The sequence below is a fragment of the Primulina huaijiensis genome, chromosome 10 (genome assembly GCF_012295235.1).
Source record: "Primulina huaijiensis isolate GDHJ02 chromosome 10, ASM1229523v2, whole genome shotgun sequence".
Taxonomy (NCBI): Eukaryota; Viridiplantae; Streptophyta; class Magnoliopsida; order Lamiales; family Gesneriaceae; genus Primulina; species Primulina huaijiensis.
Window position 1 is genome coordinate 16,613,577 of NC_133315.1, and position 25,152 is coordinate 16,638,728.

General features: G+C 32.7%; 4 protein-coding genes across 5 annotated transcripts; 1 reads left to right on the plus strand and 3 right to left on the minus strand.

Annotated features, from left to right (window-relative positions):
* Positions 1-2,858: 2,858 nt before the first annotated feature.
* On the plus strand, positions 2,859-4,933 carry LOC140985640 (calcium uniporter protein 2, mitochondrial-like). Its single transcript, XM_073453508.1, has 2 exons — positions 2,859-3,494; positions 4,256-4,933. The coding sequence occupies exons 1-2, from the start codon at positions 2,931-2,933 to the stop codon at positions 4,742-4,744; spliced, it is 1,053 nt and encodes a 350-aa protein (XP_073309609.1). The 5' UTR covers positions 2,859-2,930; the 3' UTR covers positions 4,745-4,933.
* A 5,943-nt stretch (positions 4,934-10,876) lies between these two features.
* Positions 10,877-12,190, minus strand: LOC140985768 (fatty acid elongase 3-like). The gene has a single exon (XM_073453684.1). The coding sequence runs from the start codon at positions 11,954-11,956 to the stop codon at positions 11,051-11,053; it is 906 nt and encodes a 301-aa protein (XP_073309785.1). The 5' UTR covers positions 11,957-12,190; the 3' UTR covers positions 10,877-11,050.
* Positions 12,191-13,406: 1,216 nt separating this feature from the next.
* Positions 13,407-14,695, minus strand: LOC140985796 (fatty acid elongase 3-like). The gene has a single exon (XM_073453726.1). The coding sequence runs from the start codon at positions 14,493-14,495 to the stop codon at positions 13,590-13,592; it is 906 nt and encodes a 301-aa protein (XP_073309827.1). The 5' UTR covers positions 14,496-14,695; the 3' UTR covers positions 13,407-13,589.
* Positions 14,696-20,365: 5,670 nt separating this feature from the next.
* On the minus strand, positions 20,366-23,588 carry LOC140986670 (vacuolar histidine transporter YPQ3-like). 2 transcript variants are annotated; one of them, XM_073454983.1, is made up of 12 exons: positions 23,263-23,588; positions 23,083-23,125; positions 22,975-23,001; positions 22,717-22,815; positions 22,518-22,624; positions 22,263-22,434; positions 21,307-21,408; positions 21,141-21,233; positions 20,987-21,007; positions 20,840-20,898; positions 20,629-20,707; positions 20,366-20,541 (listed from the first exon to the last, which is right to left on the minus strand). In XM_073454983.1, the coding sequence occupies exons 1-12, from the start codon at positions 23,505-23,507 to the stop codon at positions 20,464-20,466; spliced, it is 1,125 nt and encodes a 374-aa protein (XP_073311084.1). In that variant the 5' UTR covers positions 23,508-23,588; the 3' UTR covers positions 20,366-20,463. The 2 variants fall into 2 exon arrangements, with proteins under 2 accessions (XP_073311084.1, XP_073311082.1); XM_073454981.1 differs by having other exon boundaries at positions 20,629-20,719; positions 23,263-23,585.
* Positions 23,589-25,152: the final 1,564 nt, after the last annotated feature.

Sequence of the window (25,152 nt, forward strand, 5' to 3'; positions counted from 1 at the left end):
TATATTGGGATAGTTGAAATGTCATAAAATAGAAAAAGAAGTCGCATAAAAATTTGTGGTCAAATAAAAAGTGAACATGGTTTTGGAACAAGAAATAAGAGGAGAAAAATGTAATTTGATGATTGTTGATAGCTTATCCCACTTGTTTTATTAGATTAATAATCAAATAATTATCCATAAAATTGGGTCTTAAACCGGATCAAAATGATTATTAAAGTATCTTAAAATTTTAACCAAACATTAGATAAATATTTGATTATTTATCTAACCTTGTTTAATTCACCCAACCAAACACACCCTATCATAAACCACGCATATTTTAAGACATCGTTGTTTCAAATATTTTCTTTCTTTACCTAGAAAACTGTCAATCTTCTTTAGTGAAAGAAGCTACTTTTGATGCTTCTGTTGAAAAGTTTTGTTGGGTGAACTCTTTTTATGGCCATTTCTAGTATTTTCATGTTGGATTAACGGGGTGAACCTACGATTCTATGTTGATTTCATCAACAAATACAAAATATAGGAACTCTCACCTGATGAAATAACACTGTATTTCAGTCCTTCAATGCTTTTATTTCTTTCGTGTAGGACTGATTTTGAATGTTAATTATCATTTTTTTTGCTTTCAAATTTCAAACAAAATATTGTAGCAAAAAAAAAAATACTCTAATAAAATACTAATATGAAGAATAATTAAGAAGAAGTTTTATTTGAAGAAATAATAATTTTGAAAGTAGTTGATATATAATGAATGATGACTTCTTTATTTCATTATGTTGTTTACAAATTATTATAAATCTAGGCTAAATATTATGGCAAGCAGTTCAGACGGTGCGGTTTGATGTGGTTCTTGGCAAAACAAAAATAACCGAACCACGTATGCGGTGCGGTTTATGATTAATATTTTTAATCGCGGTTTTTATAAAATATTATGAAAAATGGTGCAGTGCAATTCGGTTCAGGCGGTTAATAAAAAATTTTGATCGCCCCTACTATTTATGGTTCAAATAATTGAAAATTACAATCTTATTTCTAATTTAGTCAATCACAAATTAGAGTTCCAAATTACTCACATATCAAATTGAAAAATCTGGTGAAAATCGGATTAAATATACAAAAAAAAATTGTTTATTGTACTAATATCAAATTTTGACCAATTAAATGACAATATATATATTTGGAACAAATTAAATCCAACATTAATTTCAGATTAGACAACTCTATCTAACATATAAATTTGAATATATCGCCGCCATTGATCTGGAGTTTGAATTTAATTTTCGGATCCAAATTGCATGGGATTGGATCTAATTTGGATTCAATTTCACCAGATCAAAATGGTAAAAAAACCATTTCGAAATAACTCGGTTCGCATTGATGCTGAATTTGGCTTGATAATTGTTTCCAGTTTGAACTAGATCCACCTTGATATTATACTCTGGCGGAAGATTTGTAGATTTTTGCTATAAAAATGGAAGAATGCTCGTTTAATTTTCGGGTCAAAGCCCCATTTCTACGCCCCGCACTTGTTGCAACAGAAAAATAATAGTAATAAAATAACAATAAAGCCCATTAAATAGACCGGATTTTGGTTCGGGTTTCGGATATGTTTTGACCCAATTGTTGATGTGGCGACACGGCTACGTTTACCCATTAATGGGACAACTTTCGAGTCAAAGCATCTCCACCATCTCCGGGTTGTTAATAAAATACGAACAAAATAATACCATAATTCGGACACGTCATCTCGATGGAGTGGGTGATCTTCTGTGCGCCGTCCGATTCGGCGCCGTCCTATAATTACTTCTCACGATTAACACGTGTAAAGCGTTTTAATCGTCGTTCTCTAGTAATCTACGGTCATGGATGCTTTCAATTTTGAGCCAACAACGTGGAAGGTGTTCTTGTAGCTGTCTGTCATTGTATTAATAAATTTAATTATTTTAAAATTTGACTTACAATTAATTAATTAATTAATCTGAAACATATAAGATGGATGCAATAAAGAGAGAATGGGAGGATGTATATTTGATTTTGAATGAGAGTTAAGATTTTTTTTAAACATATTATATAGAGATAACATATAAAATTTGGACTACCTAAAATGTTTGTCCAAATGTATATAATAAATAGAATGAAATATTGTTTAGCAAGTTAAAATATATAGGCGTTATTTTGGTATAAAGATGCATAACGTGATGCTATTTTATAGTAAAGATTTGGACAAGAGTAAATAATGTGAAATTATTGAATATTACCAATATTATGCGAATATTCGGCGATATTTAGGGCTTGGCATGTACCAACTAATTTCTAGGTTTTTATGAAATTATATATTTATAATTATAAAATGAGTTAATTTCATCTATATTTAGACTGAATAGTAGTATTTTTTAGATAAAATAATAATATTTTTTTACAATAGGTCGAGTAAAAGATCTTTCATGGAAAACTAACCTGTAAGATAATCCAATAGTTGTGTTTCTCATTTGACAAAAACTTGCGTGAGACGGTCTCACGGGTCGTATTTTGTGAGACGTGTCTCTTATTTGGATCATTCATGAAAAAATATTATTTTTTATGCTAAGAGTATTACTTTTTATTGTGAATATCGGTAGAGTTGACCCGTCTCACAGATAAAGATTCGTGAGATCGTCTCACAAGATACTTATTCTTTTCATTTATTTCAAAACCATTAATTTTTTTTAATTAATTTCCCTATAAAAAGTAATAAAACTACTATTACTCCTCACCATCATTACTAATTGTTATTTTTCTTGATAAAAACAATTCGATTAAATTATTTGTTATTTTCTTTGACTGAGCTTAGGGGTGGCTATATATATATATACCCATAATCGATTCCAGGTTACAGCAAGCCATTATTGAAGCTATTCAAACGCAGCAGCAAACACCTTCTACCATCATCAATGGCGTTCAATAAATCATTAATCCAACGCCTTTTCAATGTATCAAGGATCACCAGCCCGGCCTCGGGAAATGGCTGGATTTCTTCTCCACAGGCCTCCGCGAGAGCCGCCGCGCTTAATTTTCACGAAACCCCGAACAACCTGGTCCATGATCCGGGAGACAACGGAGTTTACCGGCGGTACTTTTACTCCCACTCTGCGTCTAAGTCGCCGCCCGAAATACGGTTCTTCCCCACCGGAGAGAAGCTCCTGGAGAAGCTTCGGGGAATGGATGTTGCGAGAGAAAGGATCAGGCTTGATGACCTGCGGCCGCCGGTGGAGGAGGAAGAGCCGGGGGAGGTGACGGTGGATGATGCGAGGAAGATTCTTTTGCTGTCGCAGCTTGAGATGGTGAAGTCGAGGCTGCGGCAGATTGAAAAGAGCTGTCTCTCTTATTCGGAATTCTTGCAGATTTGTGTTAAGGAAGCATCGAATGAGGAACAGGGGATTGAGTTTTCTAAATTGTTGGATAAATCTGGGGCTGTTATTGTTCTTGGGAACACAGTGTTCCTCAGGCCTCAACAGGTTGGTTTCTCATTATTTTTTATACAAAAATCTCTGTTTAATGTTGAATTTTCTTGATGTTCCATGATTCGGTATGTGTTCAGAGTAATGGGTTGGATTAAAATTTCGAGTTCTTGATTTTTAGATTTTTTAAAATGTTTTGATTTTATAAAGTACTGATAAGCATTTCTTTTTATTGTGTGTGATGTGTTTGTTCCACAGGGAAACGAAACAGAAATGGTGCATCCGCACCTTATGCTTTGGCTTTACCACAAATCCATAGTCCCTTCCAAAAGAGACAAACTTGATAGAAATACACCATTTTATATGTAGAAATTTTCCCAATAGAATAGGAAAATTTGAAAACTGGAGATCTTATTTTTTTCCTTTACCGAGTGGAGGGTGAGTTGATCCATACAGATATAACAAGGAGCGTTTGTTTGTTTTAGTGTATATTTCAGGGAATTGTTTAATTTTTTTAACAAAATTATAAATAAAGTTTGAACTTTTGTGAACTTGGGTCAGAGCTGGTACCGGCTTGATGGGATGGATTAAATCTTGTGGGGTTCAACTATTTCGAACAATTTACCTTAACCCCTTTTATGTTAATTTTTCTTAAAAATATTGGGTAAGATGGGAGTGAAAGAACACTTCGAAGTTTCGTTTGTTTTTGTGTAAAATATTGAGTCTAAACATATAATCAGATCCAGATTCAATACTTGCAAATGGTTGAAAATGGTCAAACCCGTAAAATGTTGTGCCCAATTTTTATTTGATTACAGGTTATGAAAGCCATCCAAGGCCTAATCCCTCTGCCCTCATCCCACAATGCCCCCAGTGATCCAAAAACACTTGAAGAATTTCAAGAAATGGAGCAACGAAAAGAAGCCATCGACAAGAAAGCGGAGTCCATCGCGAAACGTGAACTCTGGTGTGGTTTGGGCTTTTTAGTTGTCCAAACAGCAGCATTCATGAGGTTAACGTTCTGGGAACTGACATGGGATGTGATGGAACCTATATGTTTCTACGTTACATCGACGTATTTCATGTGCGGTTACGCCTTCTTCTTAAGAACAACGAAAGAACCTTCTTTCGAAGGGTTCTTCCAGAGCCGGTTTAACACGAAGCAGAGGCGTTTGATGAAGTTGCAGAATTTTGATTTGGAGAGGTATAATGAGTTGAAGAGAGCTTGTTATTCCTATTCGCCTGCACCTCGAGAAAGGGATTTGTCGTTTGGTTCATCAATTCTTGATCATTCTCAGAGAACATAACATTTTAGATGTTGCCTGATGGGCGTGGACTTCAACTCTTGGCGGCTCACTTTGTAACATACAATTTTTTTTGAGGCCTTTTGGCATTTGCTGTATTGTTCTCCGATGAAGTTGTAGATAAGATGCTATCCTTTTGAAGATGTAAGCATGCACAAACACGCATGAAATATGAGATTGTATGATCGATCATTTCTATTTTATAAAGTTATAATTGATAGTAACAGTGCAACTCAAATTTTTTAAATCATACAATAACTCAAACACCACGTTTTGATTGTTCTGCCCAACACGAACAATTATTGAACCCCAACAATCTCTTCCTCAATCATTGCACGTCTTGGTATCAATGAGAATCGAAACCGTGATATTGTTTCTTTTATCAATTGTCGAACCGAACGTTTGCCGTTTTACCAAAAATTATAGTTGGTTGTAATGATACAACCCAAATATTTTAAATCGTACAACAGTTCAAACATCACGTTTCGATCATTTTATCTAGCAAAAGACAACTATTATATTCAACAAAATCATTACATGGTACAAGAGAGTTTTATTGTTTCACAACAATATCAAGAATCCACTTGATTTCAATAATATTTATTGCTGTTTTCGATTTTGTAATATTTATTTCAACATCAACAAAATTTGTTGCAAAGTTTCAAGATTCTACAAACTACTTTTTTTGTCTTGTTTAAACATTTTCACGTTTAGAGTGCATTAAGCGAGATTTCCAGCTAGATGACAACAAAATTCAACAGATACTATGAGGCGCATGTTTAGTAAAAGAGTATTTTTTTTGTGAGACGGTTTCACATATTTTTTTTCTTCATAGTTTTAATAAAAAAAATTTTTATAGATGACTCAAATAAAAGATTCATCTCACAAAATTAACTCATGAGACCGTCTCAGTAAAATTTTTTCTATCATAAAACTAAAACATCCATGTCTTTTTTCCTTTTTTCTAGCATGAAATGATGAAATGTCAGTCTTCCTTAAAAGTGAACCCACATTTCATGCTATAAGATGTGGACTTTGTTACCTCCGCACAAAATGAAATTCATGTACACACAAAATATGGCATAATTTCAGTATTGATATTTTGACATCTATTAGAGTATAATATTTAAAATTAATAATTGATAATTTTATATTTTGGTCAATTGTTTCAATTTGTAAGAAGTTGATACGATTAATTTTACAACAGGAAAGAATTTTAAAAAAAACTTAAAAAATAATATACATGGTTGATGCATTAAAGTGAAAAATAAAATCATAATATTTTAAAATGATTTAATTTTGAAATTCAAATTTTAGATGCTAATTTAGAAAAGATTGGAAATAAATTATTTTATATATTTTGGAAAATAAGAAGATGCCATATTTGGAAAAAAGGGGGTATTTTATGAAATCTACGTTTGGTGACCAAAGGTAAATTACTAAATGTCACACATTCTTAAGTAGTATAATATATAGGCAAAAACTTGTGTGAGACAGTCTCACGGATCGTATTTTGTGAGACAGATATTTTATTTGGGTCATCCATGAAAAAGTATTACTTTTTATGCTAATAATATTACTTTTTATTGTGAATATCGGTAGGGTTGAGTCATCTCACATATAAAGATCCGTGAGACCGTCACACAAGAGACCTACTCATATATATATATACCCACCAAATGTTCATTTCCTAAAATAATATATAGAAACTACAATTTATTTATCTCTAAATTATATATTCAACAATTGTAAAAAAAAAAAAAAATCTATATACACCTCTTGAAAAAGCTAATAGGTCGTTAACAATAAAAAAGAAATATTATAATCTAATGTTGCATTTGGATTTAAAGATTTGAGAGCATTAACTTCAAATATATATGTATTTTTGCTACAATTTCAAATTAATTCAAATTAACTTTATAACATATTAATTTGTAATTCATTGATTTGAAATTATCCCGTAAATCGAAATATTTATATCCAAACACAACCTGAGATTATTATGATGTTACCAAAATCTCGGTAAGTTTTTAATATTTAAAAATTTATGTTTGGCACTGAATTTTTTAAAAAAAATTCATATCAATGTTGATGGATCCCTTGTGTGTAGGGATTATTACATGGTTTTTTTTTTTATACGTAGTTTTTTTTTTTTAGTTATACATTGGTTAAGTTTTTTAACGTAAGATACATTATTATTACTCATGACTTATTTGTGACCAATTTGGTTTGAAAGTGGGTTGGCTATTATTGAGTTTGGGCTGGACTATGTCCCAATGGAGTAATTTTTTAAAAAATTAATAGATTGATTACCTTTTTTAATTTGAGTTTAATTTATATCATTATATGTGCAAGGGTAAGATATAAATATAATAAAATTTTCTTAATTTATAATTTTTTAATGATTTATCATCTCCTAAATTTTTAAAAATAAGCATACAATTCTATGTAGAATAATGCTTAGATATTAAATACGACAAATATGACACATAAATATATAGTTCTAAGTATAGGACAATGTCCAAAAATCGATAGATCATATACCAAAATATTAGTCAAAATATGTATTTTCAATCATATATATCTTTATTGTCCTTACTATTTAAGTATAATATATTGGCTTTTAAAAATGCTTCTCAAACTGATTGGTGAAGCCTTCAATGAATGCATGATTATAACCCTANGGATTCTGAAATTCAATTTTTATATGTAATTTGGGTTTTGAAATTACCTTGGAATTTTAAATTTGGGTTCTCAAACTTTTTTTTTAAAAAAAAATAAAACAGTACATTTGCATACGAATGTTGCTATCACTGCGGTGTTACAAAAAGAAACATTCAATATGATTCATATCACAAACATTTTATTTTTGAGTGAATTTTTTGTGAGACGGTCTCACAAATCTTTATTCGTAAGATAAATCAACATTGTCCATATTTACAGTAAAAAAATAATATTTTTTCATATATGACCCATATAAAATAAATGTAATGATAATAGGTCATTAAGCTGAACCAACATGGGTATCGGCTCATACCACTGCACCACTACTGATCATGGGTTGTTAGGATGGTCCAGCACGAACCCTAACCCATGCTCATGCACCGTCACTCATAGAATATCTCACGCTAATTATTAAATTAAAGACTCCAATATGTCTAACCAAATGTTGCTATCGTTCTATGTAATTTATCTTACCTTTTTCAAAACAAGTTATTGTAAGCGTTCAAATGAAATTTTCATTAATTTTATTTAAGTTTATTCAAACAAATATCATTAAAAAAATCGATAATCATACACACACATCACATGTGTGATTGTTTCTTACAATGAAAGGTCTGACATTAACAAAACAAAACAAAACAAAATTAACCCAATCTCATAAAAATTAACACGAAGGTCACGAGTTCGGATTCCAGCTGGACAACACAGAGGGACCAGTTAGTTTTAATCAAACGAGAGCCAGATTTATTAGGGGGACAAGGTCGTTCTCTCTCGGGCACACACTCTTCAAAGAAGATTAAGGTTTGTGATTTGACGTTAACGGAAGAAAATTTTATTTGGATTAACCACAAGAAGCCAAAATTGTGGACAAATCAAGGATCTTTAAAGGATATTCGTCAAGCATTGGCTCAACTTATACTTTTTTTTTTAAATTTTAATATTAGTATATTGTAAGTTGGAAAATGCGACAAAATAGAGCACACTATGGAAAGAGATGTTTTTAGCTTTAATCCAAATAAATTTTATATATATTGTAAGTTGGAAAATGCGACAAAATAGAGCACTGTAAGTTGGAAAATGCGACAAAATAGAGCACACTATATATATATATATATATATTTCTATATATATATAGTTCTAATATTTTGCCATCATCTATCACTCTCAAACTAAATTCAAAAAATAACTAAAATTCTATATATATATAGTTCTAATATTTTGCCATCAACTATCACTCTCAAACTAAATTCAAAAAATAACTAAAATTATGCTAGCTTTAGGTATAGATATATATATATATAGACCAACGATAGTTATCTCAAAATATAGATGTATATAATGTTGGCAAAATGAATTAAATGCATGTCGAAAAATTGAATTGAATGAATGATTAGTGCGAGGGACAACACGTTGAGGTTTTGTTGAAAATAAGAATACGCGTTTTTAATGCGTCTTCACAAGAACAAGTGGCTCTATAAATAGAGCTTACTCATTTCATTCTGAAATCATCAATTCTTCTAGTTTTCTTTCATCTAATAGTATTTGAGTGTTTAGTTCTATAATATTTGTGAGGTGTTTTGTTCTCTTGTATTAAGAGAGAGTGTGTTCTCTTTAGAAACACAATGAGTAATTGTACACCATAAAATATTATAGTGGAATTCCTTTCATCTTGCCTGTGATTTTTACCTTAATAATTTTAAGAGATTTTCCACGTAAATCTCGGTGTCTAATTTATTATTTATTTTCATATTTATTATATCAAATTACCGCAAGTGAGACCAACATATAATAGTTCTTTTGAAACTATAAATCGAAATCTAAACCGTCTAAAAAAAGGCATGATCTAAACCATTTTTCGGTTTCGATTCCAAAACTTAAAACAAAACCGGAGACTTATGGTTTAGTTCTGATTTCTACGATCAGAAATAGTTTTTTTTTTAAAAAAAATTCATAATTAAAGCGAAATCGGTATTGTAAAATCAAGGCAAAATGTCAATCCTCTTTTAATAATATTTGAAAAAAAAATGGAAGGTTGAATTTAATTTAGTTTATATAAATAAATGAGGTTAATGTATAACATAAAATTTAAGATTATTTAATGATATTGGGTTATGGTTCTGGATTTTTTTTTAATAAAGACAACCACATTAATTAACCCTCTAATTTTATTTTTTAAAAAATTAAAATTTTGATAAAAATAAATATTTATAAGCCATATGAAGGGCCTTTTGTGGACACCTAATATGAAAGTCCGTACAATAAATCATTCAATTGATTGTTTCAAATTTCCAATAACGGTGGACACTGAACCACATTAATTTCAAATAAGTTTTTCTCGGAAAGTGACTAATTCTCTCTCGGAACCTTATTTTTTATGTGGTCGTACATTTCAAAGCGGACTCATTCGTTTCCCAAAAAAAATTTAAATCGATTTTATAAAATATTAATTTTTATGTTAAAAATTATTATAAATTTAAATATGTATCGAGTTAACTCATCTTACAAAAATATATATTTTAGATAATCTCATAAGAAACATGTATTTATCATCTAATATTTCATAATATATATAACTTAATTTATATAATTAAAATTTTATTTTCACCCCATTTTGATTGAAGTATTTAAATTAACTCCATTTTTATTAATTTCTTGATGAAAAATAAATATACATTAATATTTTAAAATGATTATCTATAATTAAATTTAATATTTTGATCACCCAATAAATCGTAGCATTTTTTTTCCTAACTATCAAATTTTAAAAGAATACATTGAATTCAAATCATTTTGCACCGTCAAAACCCAAAATCAGATTAAGAACCGTAGTCAGCCCTTTTCTCACAACTTGACATGGTTGATGGTAAATAGAATTATGTTATTAATATAATAATTACTATTTATTTATTTTTATTTTTTTAAGATAGTAAGCTCAAGTTTTGTCATCATATTGAGAAGGATTAAAAGTTGAATGATTCAAGATACTAACGATAAATAAACATAATATCAAGAGGTGTATTTTAGAAATAAAAATAATTTTTTTTCCTTATTTAATTGTTGTAGCGAAATCCGCAACCATCGCTAGTAACTATGTACTAGATAAATTTTCGGACTGAATACAGTAATCTACAAATGACGTCAATAAGATAAACCAGATTACGTAGTTTTGTGTGATAAACTTGTGGAAGAAGACGAAAATAAAATATGCAACTATTCCATCAGCATGATTTTTTATTTTTTTTTAATTTCTATAACTTATAATTTCATTTTAGGTCCAAAGATTCGGAACAGACAATTTTGACTTTAACCGATTATAAATTATAAATAAAATAAATATAAAAATAACAATACTATCCGTTATTGCTTCCAAAGTCAATCAGTCGATAATTTTTTAATTCAATATAGAACTTTCAATATATCTTCATCGTTGTATATCACCCAATAAAAAAGTCACTTTTACGACTTTGCCCCCGATATCAATTAAATTTACATGGCATTATCAATATTTTATTCTAATAACATTGTACCCTACATCCCTACTTAAGGGATAAAAAAGGAAAATAAAATATCTCAAGACCTCAAATATTACGGCCTTTGATTAATTAGCTCCAACTTTTCAGCCTTTTCGACGGCGGCGCTTCGGCGGTCGCCACCATTTCCGCCACCGACCTTACTTCCTCGGGAATGCATTTTAACGTAGAACTTCAAGAAAAGAAACAGAATCGCTCCGTTCAGGACAGAATTGAATATCCAGGCCCCAATCCCATTGCATCCACCTTTGATTATGTGCAGCAGGAGCACCCCAAAATGGCAGACCACATTGCAGCTCAGCAACACCATCTGGCAATTCACCACGAACGGGAAACACGCGCTTCGCAGCCCGATTTCAATCCAGAATCTGTATCCGTACACGACGGAGTAAACCAGCGTGGTGAGGAGGATGGCGAGAACTTGAAACGATTGCGAGAATTCGAGCCAGAGGAAGGACATGAAAATCAGAATCGAATTGTTGAAAAGTTTGAAGAAGGAAAGCTTCCGGCCTCGGATTATGGTGATGAACGTCCGCAGCGCGTGAAGGAATCTGGAGAGGTAGAAGATGTACGACCAGAAGAACACGCGCCCAGAGGGCCGCGTCCCCAGGGGGAAACAGAGGAGCCACTGGAAAGGGGTGGTGCGGGACCGCCGCCACGACCACCGCGTATCTCGGATTTCTGCAGCAGAGGCGAGGAATGTCCCGGAGAAAATGGTGGCGGAGATGAGGGCCATGAAGAGAGAGTGCGCAGCTGGGATGGGCCCCAGGGGTAGAGGGCGGCGGTGGCGGAAAAGGAAGAGGAGGAGGAGGTGGATGAACGAGGAGGCGGCGACGTAAGCGGCGATGGAGGAGAACAAAAACGACCAGGTGGAACCCCAGGATTGGGTGTGGCTCCAGCGGAATCCGACGATTGATGGGTGCTCGGAAAGGTAATACCTCAGGCTTTGCAACAACATCATCGGCGGAGACAAAGTGGTGGCGTTGGCCGAAAATATGTCTCGTCGTTGTTCGGACGAGGTAGGCAGTGAAACCCCACCGGAGCTCCCACAATTCTCTGCAATTACTCGCGTGGTTGATTTTGATAGTTCTATATTCAATGGGCGGAGAAGAAGGTGAAAGCAACAATAGCCTCAGGAAACAGAAGCAATTTTTTTTTACGAAATATTTCACTGTGCTGACGAGAGACTGTGTGTGCGTGCGTGCATATATAGGCACATGAATTCGTTTATTTGGGCACACCAAAGATGCACGGGTTAAATTCACATGTATAGTAGTAGTACACGATTTTATATAATTATATATAAAGTATGTTTTATACGAGACGTTCATATAAATTTATATTTTTTAAACATGTCGACTTTGTGAAAAATAATAATTTTGAGACAGTCTCACTTAAGTTTTGTATTATTTTTATATTTATATTAAATTATTTGAGGATCAAAATTTAATAATTAGTTGTAATCATGTATATATATATTATAAAGATTTTGCGAATATATTACATGATTACAACTAATTATTATCTTTATAATATATATATACATGATTACAACTAATTATTAAATTTNTAATATATATAACTTAATTTATATAATTAAAATTTTATTTTCACCCCATTTTGATTGAAGTATTTAAATTAACTCCATTTTTATTAATTTCTTGATGAAAAATAAATATACATTAATATTTTAAAATGATTATCTATAATTAAATTTAATATTTTGATCACCCAATAAATCGTAGCATTTTTTTTCCTAATTATCAAATTTTAAAAGAATACATTGAATTCAAATCATTTTGCACCGTCAAAACCCAAAATCAGATTAAGAACCGTAGTCAGCCCTTTTCTCACAACTTGACATGGTTGATGGTAAATAGAATTATGTTATTAATATAATAATTACTATTTATTTATTTTTATTTTTTTAAGATAGTAAGCTCAAGTTTTGTCATCATATTGAGAAGGATTAAAAGTTGAATGATTCAAGATACTAACGATAAATAAACATAATATCAAGAGGTGTATTTTAGAAATAAAAATAATTTTTTTTCCTTATTTAATTGTTGTAGCGAAATCCGCAACCATCGCTAGTAACTATGTACTAGATAAATTTTCGGACTGAATACAGTAATCTACAAATGACGTCAATAAGATAAACCAGATTACGTAGTTTTGTGTGATAAACTTGTGGAAGAAGACGAAAATAAAATATGCAACTATTCCATCAGCATGATTTTTTATTTTTTTTTAATTTCTATAACTTATAATTTCATTTTAGGTCCAAAGATTCGGAACAGACAATTTTGACTTTAACCGATTATAAATTATAAATAAAATAAATATAAAAATAACAATACTATCCGTTCTTGCTTCCAAAGTCAATCAGTCGATAATTTTTTAATTCAATATAGAACTTTCAATATATCTTCATCGTTGTATATCACCCAATAAAAAAGTCACTTTTACGACTTTGCCCCCGATATCAATTAAATTTACATGGCATTATCAATATTTTATTCTAATAACATTGTACCCTACATCCCTACTTAAGGGATAAAAAAGGAAAATAAAATATCTCAAGACCTCAAATATTACGGCCTTTGATTAATTAGCTCCAACTTTTCAGCCTTTTCCACGGCGGCGCTTCGGCGGTCGCCACCATTTCCGCCACCGACCTTACTTCCTCGGGAATGCATTTTAACGTAGAACTTCAAGAAAAGAAACAGAATCGCTCCGTTCAGGACAGAATTGAATATCCAGGCCCCAATCCCATTGCATCCACCTTTGATTATGTGCAGCAGGAGCACCCCAAAATGGCAGACCACATTGCAGCTCAGCAACACCATCTGGCAATTCACCACGAACGGGAAACACGCGCTTCGCAGCCCGATTTCAATCCAGAATCTGTATCCGTACACGACGGAGTAAACCAGCGTGGTGAGGAGGATGGCGAGAACTTGAAACGATTGCGAGAATTCGAGCCAGAGGAAGGACATGAAAATCAGAATCGAATTGTTGAAAAGTTTGAAGAAGGAAAGCTTCCGGCCTCGGATTATGGTGATGAACGTCCGCAGCGCGTGAAGGAATCTGGAGAGGTAGAAGATGTACGACCAGAAGAACACGCGCCCAGAGGGCCGCGTCCCCAGGGGGAAACAGAGGAGCCACTGGAAAGGGGTGGTGCGGGACCGCCGCCACGACCACCGCGTATCTCGGATTTCTGCAGCAGAGGCGAGGAATGTCCCGGAGAAAATGGTGGCGGAGATGAGGGCCATGAAGAGAGAGTGCGCAGCTGGGATGGGCCCCAGGGGTAGAGGGCGGCGGTGGCGGAAAAGGAAGAGGAGGAGGAGGTGGATGAACGAGGAGGCGGCGACGTAAGCGGCGATGGAGGAGAACAAAAACGACCAGGTGGAACCCCAGGATTGGGTGTGGCTCCAGCGGAATCCGACGATTGATGGGTGCTCGGAAAGGTAATACCTCAGGCTTTGCAACAACATCATCGGCGGAGACAAAGTGGCGGCCTTGGCCGAAAAGATGTCTCGTCGTTGTTCGGACGAGGTAGGCAGTGAAACCCCACCGGAGCTCCCACAATTCTCTGCAATTACTCGCGTGTTTGATTTTGATAGTTCTATATTCAATGGGCGGAGAAGAAGGTGAAAGCAACAATAGCCTCAGGAAACAGAAGCAATTTTTTTTTACGAAATATTTCACTGTGCTGACGAGAGACTGTGTGTGCGTGCGTGCATATATAGGCACATGAATTCGTTTATTTGGGCACACCAAAGATGCACGGGTTAAATTCACATGTATAGTAGTAGTACACGATTTTATATAATTATATATAAAGTATGTTTTATACGAGACGTTCATATAAATTTATATTTTTTAAACATGTCGACTTTGTGAAAAATAGTAATTTTGAGACAATCTCACTTAAGTTTTGTATTATTTTTATATTTATATTAAATTATTTGAGGATCAAAATTTAATAATTAGTTGTAATCATGTATATATATATTATAAAGATTTTGCGAATATATTACATGATTACAACTAATTATTATCTTTATAATATATATATACATGATTACAACTAATTATTAAATTTTGATCCTCAAATAATTTAATAAAATCATATTAATTTGAAATTATAGATGTTATTCGCTAAGATTAGCTCGAGACACCCCATACGCCTCCACAATTACCTTTTAGAAACCTCCAAGCAAACGACGACAAATCTTCTAAAACTTTTATAGGATAGATATACCAACTGTCATAGAGTCCAAATGAATAAGCAAAATATACCATACTCGCAACTCATCAAATCAAAATCCAATATAAATGTCACTTGTGCTTCCACGACTAAAAATATCTATGGTGCAAATGAGTCGACTCACTACTCGAGCTCGGCATAATTTTTTTCCTCTCGAACTTGATCGAGAAGTCAATTTCAAGCTCGAAAAACTCAAATTATTATGATTTAAACAGAAACCTGAATCAAATACAAAAGTTGGTGCAAAAAAAAAAAATTGGATCGGTACAAATTACAATCTAAAGAAGTAAGTCTACCTTCACGGTACATTGAGCACAAAGGAAATTGTTGTGCATACTTAAACTATTTTGATACATGTTAGCCTTAAGACAGCCCACACTCCACATAAAGTTTTCAAACATACAACTTGTCTTTTGACACATTTATAACCATAGTCAGCCAAGTATACAGAAATGAAAATTCTAAACCCAACAAATTCTACAGGCAAACAACCACTTTCATCACATTCTCGAACTCTGGCTCGAGCTTGGTCACAAGTAGCTTGACTCGTCTGTACTCTTATGAATGAATTACAAACATTTAACTTCCTTTTTTTTGCCTCTCACTCGTATCTTTTAGTAATCCCTAACTCGGAAAATCTGAGTTATTTTGTTGGGAATATTCCAGATATTTCCACACCTCTTTGGTTTTGTTTTTATGCTCTCAATATTAATCATTACCATAATCACTGGTTAATTTCATTTAAAGTAGCATCAAATGTTAAACTTTTATGGTTGAAACACTTCAAAAGTATAAAAATTGAATTATTTTTCGGTATTGAAATACAATGCATTTCAAATAAAATAGATGAAATACTCTCTATAAAAATATGGCAAAAACTTATGTGAGACGATCTCACGGGTCGTATTTGTGAGACGGATCTCTTATTTGGGTCATCCATGAAAAAGTATTACTTTTTATGCTAAGAGTATTACTTTTTATTCTGAATATGGATAGTGTTGACCCGTCTCACAGATTATGATCCGTGAGACAGTCTCACATGAGACCAACTCTAAAAATATATATGGATATTGATTTTCTTAATCATAATTTTGTATATAAGTTTAGAAGCGTCGGTTTGAAATGGAGTTGTAAAAATTTCATACGTGGAGGCTTCTGATTGGCAGACGACTTTTATTTGTTTAATTTATTTTCAAGTTCCAAACATTCATTCGTTTTTTGGCTGCATTCCAAAATAATTATTGAATTTTGTCGGCCAATATGTAAATATTTTTATCACGTGTATATATATATTTATTTAAATTTTTTTGCTAAAAAAAGTGGGAGGTTTCTCTCTGTTTTAAATACACTTAAAAAACAAGAAATAGCAATTTGAATGTGTGATTTGAGTGAGTCTCATGTAAGACCGTCTTACGGATCTTAATCTGTGAGACGGGTCAACCCTACTCATATTTACAACAAAAAGTAATACTTTTAGCATAAAAAGTAATACTTTTTCATGGATGACCCAAATAAGAGATCCGTCTCACAAATACGATCCGTGAGATCGTCTCACACAAGTTTTTGTAGTGTGATTTTAATGTTTAGAATTTGAGTTTAAATATTAAAAAAAATTCATTATTTTATTAAATATAAATGTTCTTATTTAAAAAGTTCACCTACCAAAAACAAAATTTTAAATAAATCAGGTCAAAGATCTTTATGATTTCGTGGTCCAAGTTGAAGATTCTTATCCATTGAGGGTATAAAATCAAATAAACTTTATATTATGTTTAGCTCAAAAAACACAACTATATATATTACATTGAAAACGTTTATTTTGATACTGTGATTTGATCAATATGCACTGAAAAGATAAAACATTAGTCATAATAAATATGACGACTTTGTAGAAAGATCAGTCGATAAATTACAAGTCCATAATAAAATCATATCACTTCCAAAATTATTATTATTATTATTTTGAAAGGACTTCCAAAATTATTAGGATGCTATAAATATCATGATTATTCTATTATATTGTTCTGAACACATGCGTTATATTTTAAAGAAAGTATTACCACTTATCAATTATCAATAAAAAAAAATGACATCGTTTAATATGGAGAAAATACACATATTAAAAGAAGTAGCATGTACAAATTGAAATTGGCGACGGTCAAGAAAATTTAGATGCGTACACGATTCATCTTTTGACATTCAGACTCCCAATTTTTCTCGTTGATGGTATGAGATGCCTATAAATAGCAGCGATTGAGGTCCCTAAGCACACACCTCATAAGAAATATACACTATCTATCGAGAGGGTGGAGTGCTTAGAAGACATCAACTGAGAGGAAAACCAGAGAAATCAAAAAATTTCAATGGTCGGAGGTAATTCTCGATTAAGAATATGCCAATTTTACACACAAAAAAAAACTATACATAAAATAGAAATTTAAGTAATATAAACTAAAGATATGTAAATACAACATGCAATTAATGAATACATAAGAGTATGATGCTAAAAATAAAGGGTATACATAAATGTGTTGATTTAAACAAGCTATGCTATTCAAATTTAATGTTTTAAATCATTTGATTTGAAATATTCTCCAAGAGAAATGTGTAATTAAATATCAAATGATATTAAAAATATTTTTGTTTAATTGTTAAAAAAAAAAAATTGAGAGCCTACCATAAATAGTTTCTAGCTCAAGCTATTTACAATTTAAATTTTTTTTTTTTACCAACTAACATGTTTTCGAGTACTTTTTTATGATATATATAATTTAATATTACTTAATTTTTTTTTATGACAAATGAACTCACTTATTCAAAATGGTACTTCAAGTATTGATCAAACGGAAAATTTAATCGTACCGATTTGATATTATTTAAAATCGACGGATGGAGAAAATTATTAATATAAACAAAATTTTACCACTTTAGATTTTATTCCAATACAACAATCATAATGACTCCACTTGCGAAATGTAACTCTCAAAAGTCAAAACCAAATTGGCATGCATGATTAATATTGCATTGTCATTCATCCACATATGTATTTCCTCGATTTCAAATTCTTTGAACCATTCTTCACTATTGTTGAGTAAAAACACGATGTTTTTTCTACGATTATGTTATGATACATGACGGTGTTACACACAAGTTGATACGAGAGATAGTGCAACGATTGGGCTACACAAGAAAATCAGAACTCGCTAGTTAACCCAACTATATAATACTAAGAAAACTTTAAATTTTTTTATGTAAAATATGGAGTGATTTGAGGATGTTTTTAGTATGATAAGAAAGATAATTATGAAATTAAATATTTTAGTTTCCTCTAAATTAGTTATTTTAAGAGTTTCATATTTAATAATATATAGTATAAATAGTATAGATATATGTGTGTGTGAACAAATTAAGTACATCAAAATTTAAGGTGAAGTGAAACAAATTTAGTGGGTAGCTCAACACACAGCATTAAATCCCCATGGGTTAAAAAAGGGAATATTGTGCTAAATTTGGACAGGTTTGGTTATAAATTAAATTTTGTACTCCTTACTTATTGAAAAGAGCAATTGTACGTTATCCTCCTAGGTAATTTTGTGGACCATACGTTTAAATAATATATAATATATAATATGATAGTACCAAACATATTGAAAATAAGTGAATATTTATTCAATAGCTAAGAATTTGATTTTTTTTTGACAAACTTGTAATATAGACAGGGACGGATTCATGATTATATGTTTGGGAGGTCGGCTCACCACCAACTATGAAAGTTTTAAGTTTGGCCTTTAACCTTTTGTAAAGGCCTGTTAAAAAATTGCAGAGAATGAAACGCGGACCACACGTGTAAATCTTGAAAATCTATAACCATTAAACTAATTATAGATACTTTAATTTTTTATGGTCAAATAATATATATACTAAATAATAAAATATATCTTATATATTAATAATTTTTAAAAAAAATTTCGGAGGACCGTCTTACAGTGAATCCAACTCTGTATATAAACATGATTTATGTGATTAACGTGATTGGTTGATTATTACGTTAGTTCAGAATTTAATTAATATCTATTGAAAGTAAATGCGGCGAATTCACACGAAAAAAAATCAGGTCTTCAAACTTATTATTCGAGCAAAACGAATATTCTCAGTCAAACGACGTCGCGACTACATTTTTTCTACGTTATAATCGAAAGGCTTATGATTTCCCGGCTGATTCTTGACAACGGTGAGTTTCCCCCACGTGTTTTAGACCATTTTTGTGCGTAGAATTGGGATTGATTTGAATTCTTATTAATTGGTTCTACATTCCTGTAATTGCATTTTGAAATCAAGGGTTTTTTTCACTCTAAGACTAAAGGTTTACTGCTGTGGATTTTGTTGCTGATTGAGGGTATTATTCCGGATTCATAGTGATTCACTCTTGAACAGGATTTGGTTTTTGTAGACTGCTTCATAAATGACAGAATCTCGGGGTCCTAGGTCCAAACCCATTCCTAGCCTTGAAATCCCGCCGTCCTGCAGGTCGGAGACCTGATACAGCTCCACCACCTCCGGAAGCTAGTAACTTTTCAAATATTGTTCTTGGCCTAATGGGCTTTATGCCATAACCATCCGCAACTTTTAGTAGATGTGGAATGTCTGCTTGTCTTCTTGGAGGGGTGTTTCTCCTCTTTCCAGTGTCCAGTTTCATAGATATCATCATGGATACCCGGCTCATGTTGGAGAGTGAATCCAGAAACCAGTCAACTGTCAACTCGTGCAGGCAGATTAAGAGAATTTGAAGAGGATTCTTTTGGTCGTTATCATTTCGTGATCATTGTTTTTTTTGTTAACGTGAAGGAATTTCCCTTCAGATTTCCCAGGATCCATGTCTTTTTAGTTGTGTATTCTCCTTCCCAGATTCGATGTTCTGGTAATTTCCGTATTCATGTACACATGACCTGATGTCATTTTAATTGAAAATATGTCGGCAAACAAAAAAAACCTGTATTTTTGTTTGGAGAGTCACATATCGTAACTCTTGCCCTGCCCACGAAGGAGAATTATTCGTATTTTGTTCATACACATAACTATACTAAATCTTTCAACTGGTTTAACAGGTAAAGGAAAAATTTTAATAAATAATATCTCTTGAATTTATTTCATGAAAAATTCTTTTGAATAACTCAGAAAAACTACAAAATTAAGTTCTATTTCTTTTCTGCTTCATTGCAGTCTTCACGTTCTGCTCTGCTAAAGTACCTGTAATACACATACTGTAATATTATCTGTCATCTGTAATTAAGGAGTAACCTCTCTTTTTCCCCGTTTGTTTTGAGAGAAAATGTTAGGAGTACTAGAACATGAAAGGATACAAATAAGTCCAGCAGTACGCATACGATAGCATCTAGCAACCATGGTAAGTTTGCCTTGATTTTATGCCAAGCTGTTGACCTAACAAGAATGCTGCATCATATTTACCAAATGCATAGACATTAAAAACATTGCATAGGTTATAAATCTTGGCATCGATCAATTGAAAAAGAAAGCTTAAATTTCTTAAGTTCGCCTCTGGAGACGGTGTACCTGGCGACATAAGTAGCGTTAGCAGCAAGTGCAAAGACAAACATGAAAGGATTCAAGCCCTGAGATATTAGATCCCTTGAGTCCTTCAATTCATTTCTCAAGAAAAACTTGGAAAAAAACACAAACAAAAAGGTGAGAATCAGTTACCTCAACACTTCCCCTTTTAATCTGCTCAATCAGAAAGCAAAAACACAAGTCAGATACCCCCACTCAAAAAAAGAGAAAAATGAATTGAACAATCTGTATTGCCGAGTTTCGAAGTGATCATCGACTTGAGCTAAAGTTATATACTAACACTCACATTTAGCCATATTTGAGGCAGTCTACCACCCATGTAAATGGCAGCCATCATCCATCCCAATGACTGCCCTAACACGGTTTCTGATCCACCTTCCTGCAATAGAAACAAACACCCTTGCTGTTTATCCGGAGCAAAGGAAATGAATTTATTAACCTCCAAAGCGTACCTGCAACAATTTCCTCCCGGTTAATCCGACATAAACTTGCATCAAAGCATTGGTTTCCGGTGGCAGGCTGATCGATGTAGCTAAAAATGCCCCGTATCCAGCCTGATATAGCACAATGCACAGTAATGATATGGAAATATAATGTTCGTTCTTCTCACATCAACTCAATTTCGATCAATTCCTACTTATACTCTATCACCATTATATTATATTCGATCCCCACATACAATACTTCAAATTTTAAATTTACCTTATCAAATTATTTCTGCTATAATTTCAAAAAAAAAAACAAAACAAGCATCATAACCAATGGACTAGTCATTAACTTGACCACTAGAATCATCTCATGTTCAACGCATACTAAATTTTTTTGTGTTTGATCATTTTGTTGTAAAAAATATATATTATTTTATTAGGATATGATACTTATAGATAAGTGATTAGATAAGATTTACTGAGATAATTTAAACTTTTAGATAAATTAGAGATAAGTTGAAGAAAAAATCGGAAAAAGAACGAGAATATATAAAAAATTACTAATAAACTCATATCAGTAAAGTTAGCTAACAAATATTAGGAAAAATAAAACTAAAAAAAAATATTGATGTCTCTTACTTACCAAACTTAGTCAGAGCTAGTTGCTAACTTTAACAATGAAGTAGAGATATTATAATCATATAAAAGGATTTATTTAAAATATAATATGATCACATGTTATTAAACGACTAACTTCAAAGTTATCTTGAGTGAATGCAATACAAACAGAATCATTCCTATAAAATTAAAAGCTGAGGAACTACACGACATTTTCCAGGCTGTAAACAAGTGACAAGAAAGATCCAAATCCATTCCATGTCTATGTTAGAATATTAGATTAACACGTTCAAAATGGACAACAGAAACATCCCATTTCCACTCTATTCGATCAGAAAGATATAGTAAACAAGAACACTCACAGATCTCGGGATTCCCTTGGGTTTGCTGGAATATTTCTGGGGTGTAATTTGAGCATCCTCGCCATCTGAAGACGAGTCGTGCTCAAGCCCCACAGCAGAAGGACCACTCCTCACCGGGCGGAGATGAGATAGGACAGGCGGAGTTGTGCTACTGGCCATTGATCTCGCTGACCTGCAAAAGTATATATTGTTGGTATCAGATAAAAATTTAAACTCGGGAAAAAATTATGATATAGGGATGAATAATAAACCGACGTATAGTAATAGACTTCTCTTGGGGCAGAAGCTCGGGTTTTGCCAGGTATTGGGATGGCAGAATCTGATTGTCTAGTTGGTTTCAAAGGCTTTTTCAAGTCTTCAACCTACACACAAGATTTAAGTCGATATCTGTTCTTTAAATGATCGAGAAGCAGAAGAATTGAAGCATTATTTTTTGCAAAGAAAATGGAAAAACCTCTTGGTTTGATTTCTTTACGGATCTTTTCTTCCATTTCTTGAAGTGATCATAGTATATGCTTTGCAGCACCAGGATCACTGTGCTTATCGTATAAAGCTGTTTGACAATTCCAATCAATGGGGAAAGAAGAAAACTTCAGAGCTTGGAAAACAATTATATCATATATAATATATATATAATATTATGAATGTTTACAGCATTAAAATTGCGCTATATTTAAACATTACATCTACGGAAAAGAGTTATTTTTCTTACCGCTGCTGTGTATAACTGGGTTGGCAACTGCATCACCCAAATATAAAATCATTACAATCAAAACATATGAGGAAAAGCTTGCATACATTTAGCACAAATAGAACACACCGTTGCTGGTTCAAGAAGGCAACCCACTAAGTTGAATATGTCGCTGCCAAAAATATTCAAACAAAAGTGAAAAGACACAATATCAAACTGAAAAAACTAAAAAAGAAGAACCCAGAAATTTAATCACGAATAATATGTTTCTGGGAGGTTATGATTGCAATATAGAATAAATTAACTCACCCAGCAACCCAAGTGAGAAGAAACAAAAGAGAAACTCCATGGCCGGATTTGGAGCGAAAATTAGTGATGATTTGTGGGATTTCTGCAACTCCCCAAAACACAAGGCTCATTAGTCCAAAACTGAACGAGAATTCGTCTTTTACGTTGCATAGGCAATCGTTGAGGAATCTTTCCACCCAATAAATGCATGGCTTTTGCTCTTCTACGCAATAATCTGACACAGTATTTCGCAGCAGATGCTTCATCTTTTCCTCTCTTTGTTGGCCGAGTGAGAACGGCGGAGACGAAAGTTTAGTTAATGTGAAGAATATTAAAGCTCACAGCTTAATTAAATACTTTGAGGGATCGTGCCGGTTTATTTCATCCTACCCATTAGAGCATTGTCCTCATGATAGGATAGATGACCAAGATTTGTCCATGCATATATAGGACCCATTTTTTTTTTTGAAAATTGTATGTGTGTTAAGATCTTACCCGTTGAAATGAAATAGAGGGTAGTACTCACATAAATAGGATCTCATCTACCTCCGCCCGCCAGGCGGTGACACTTGATTTATACCGAGTAAATGTTATTTTCAAAGACGTGATCTGATCAATAATAGACGATGCCATTTACAAACTGCACCAGCACTCCCACTGCATGCATTATTGAGGAATTATTTTATTAAAAATACACGGTGTGAAACTGTGAATAATAATAATATGATGGTTCATCTTGGTTGAAGAATGTCAGTATTACATATTACCATGTGATTTTATATATATATATATATATAATATTTCCAAAGGGTAATAGTAAATACATTTATCAATAATCTTGTGTAAAATATGATAATTCTGATCCTAAATATATATAGTTTAATTACATTCATATTTGGTGTATAGGTTTGGACCGAGGTTGGCCATTGTCTTTTTCGATCAGATTAAAAATTTTTTTTAATAATTTTTTTAAGAATATAATATAATAATAATTGAGGCGACTCTTTGTTTTAATATCCTATGACTGTCCTAGTTGTTTATCAATTGTTTGATTTGATTTGTTCTGCACCACCAGCGTTCCATTTGGTGAAGTTCACAACCGTTCAGATACCATATGTCACGCCCCGAGACCGGGGTTAGTCGACACCGACGTTATTCAACAATCACATAATTGCTAAACAACAAGCCTCGTAATACAGTATAAATCAAAACCAGTTTATATCATAAATATACCATAAAAATGGAATCGTCTTTACAATAGTAACTCTGAAAACGATAAAAAATCTGCGGAAGCGTTCACAACTATAATTAAAAACTCACAAGAACATATTCTTAATTAAAATTCTTCATGCGTCCACTATCAGCCCAGAAACTGATGTCTGATTCTTCTTTCTCTATTTCTTCTTCTGATTTATCTGGGAGGGTAGAGTAAGGGGTGAGTATTTTGGGAAATACTCAGCAATTGGGGGTCGTTCGAGCACAATATAACAATATGCATAATTTCAAAAATCACATGACTTGCATAACATCATTCATAGCACATGCATCACATTGACCAGACACTGAGATTCCTCAACTTTCTATGGTTTACTGATATCAGTCCCTAATTTTTACTCCTCTAAGGGGGCGAGGTCGAATCGGTTATATCCCCACCGTATGAGGGTCATATCATGGTTGGGATTCCCTCCCATATACAGTCGAATCCTCACAGTGTCCAAAACCACATGATAACCAACACAAGAATGGAGTAGAAGAAGAACGTGTACTCGACCGTATTTTCATAAAAACGAAGAAACATGCATAACGAATTTTAATATTTAAAACAAGCCCACTTACTTTAATCCTTGCAGGAAAACATGAAGAATTCGAAAACCATAGAAGAATCGTGCAACTGACACTTCGAAAACGTAG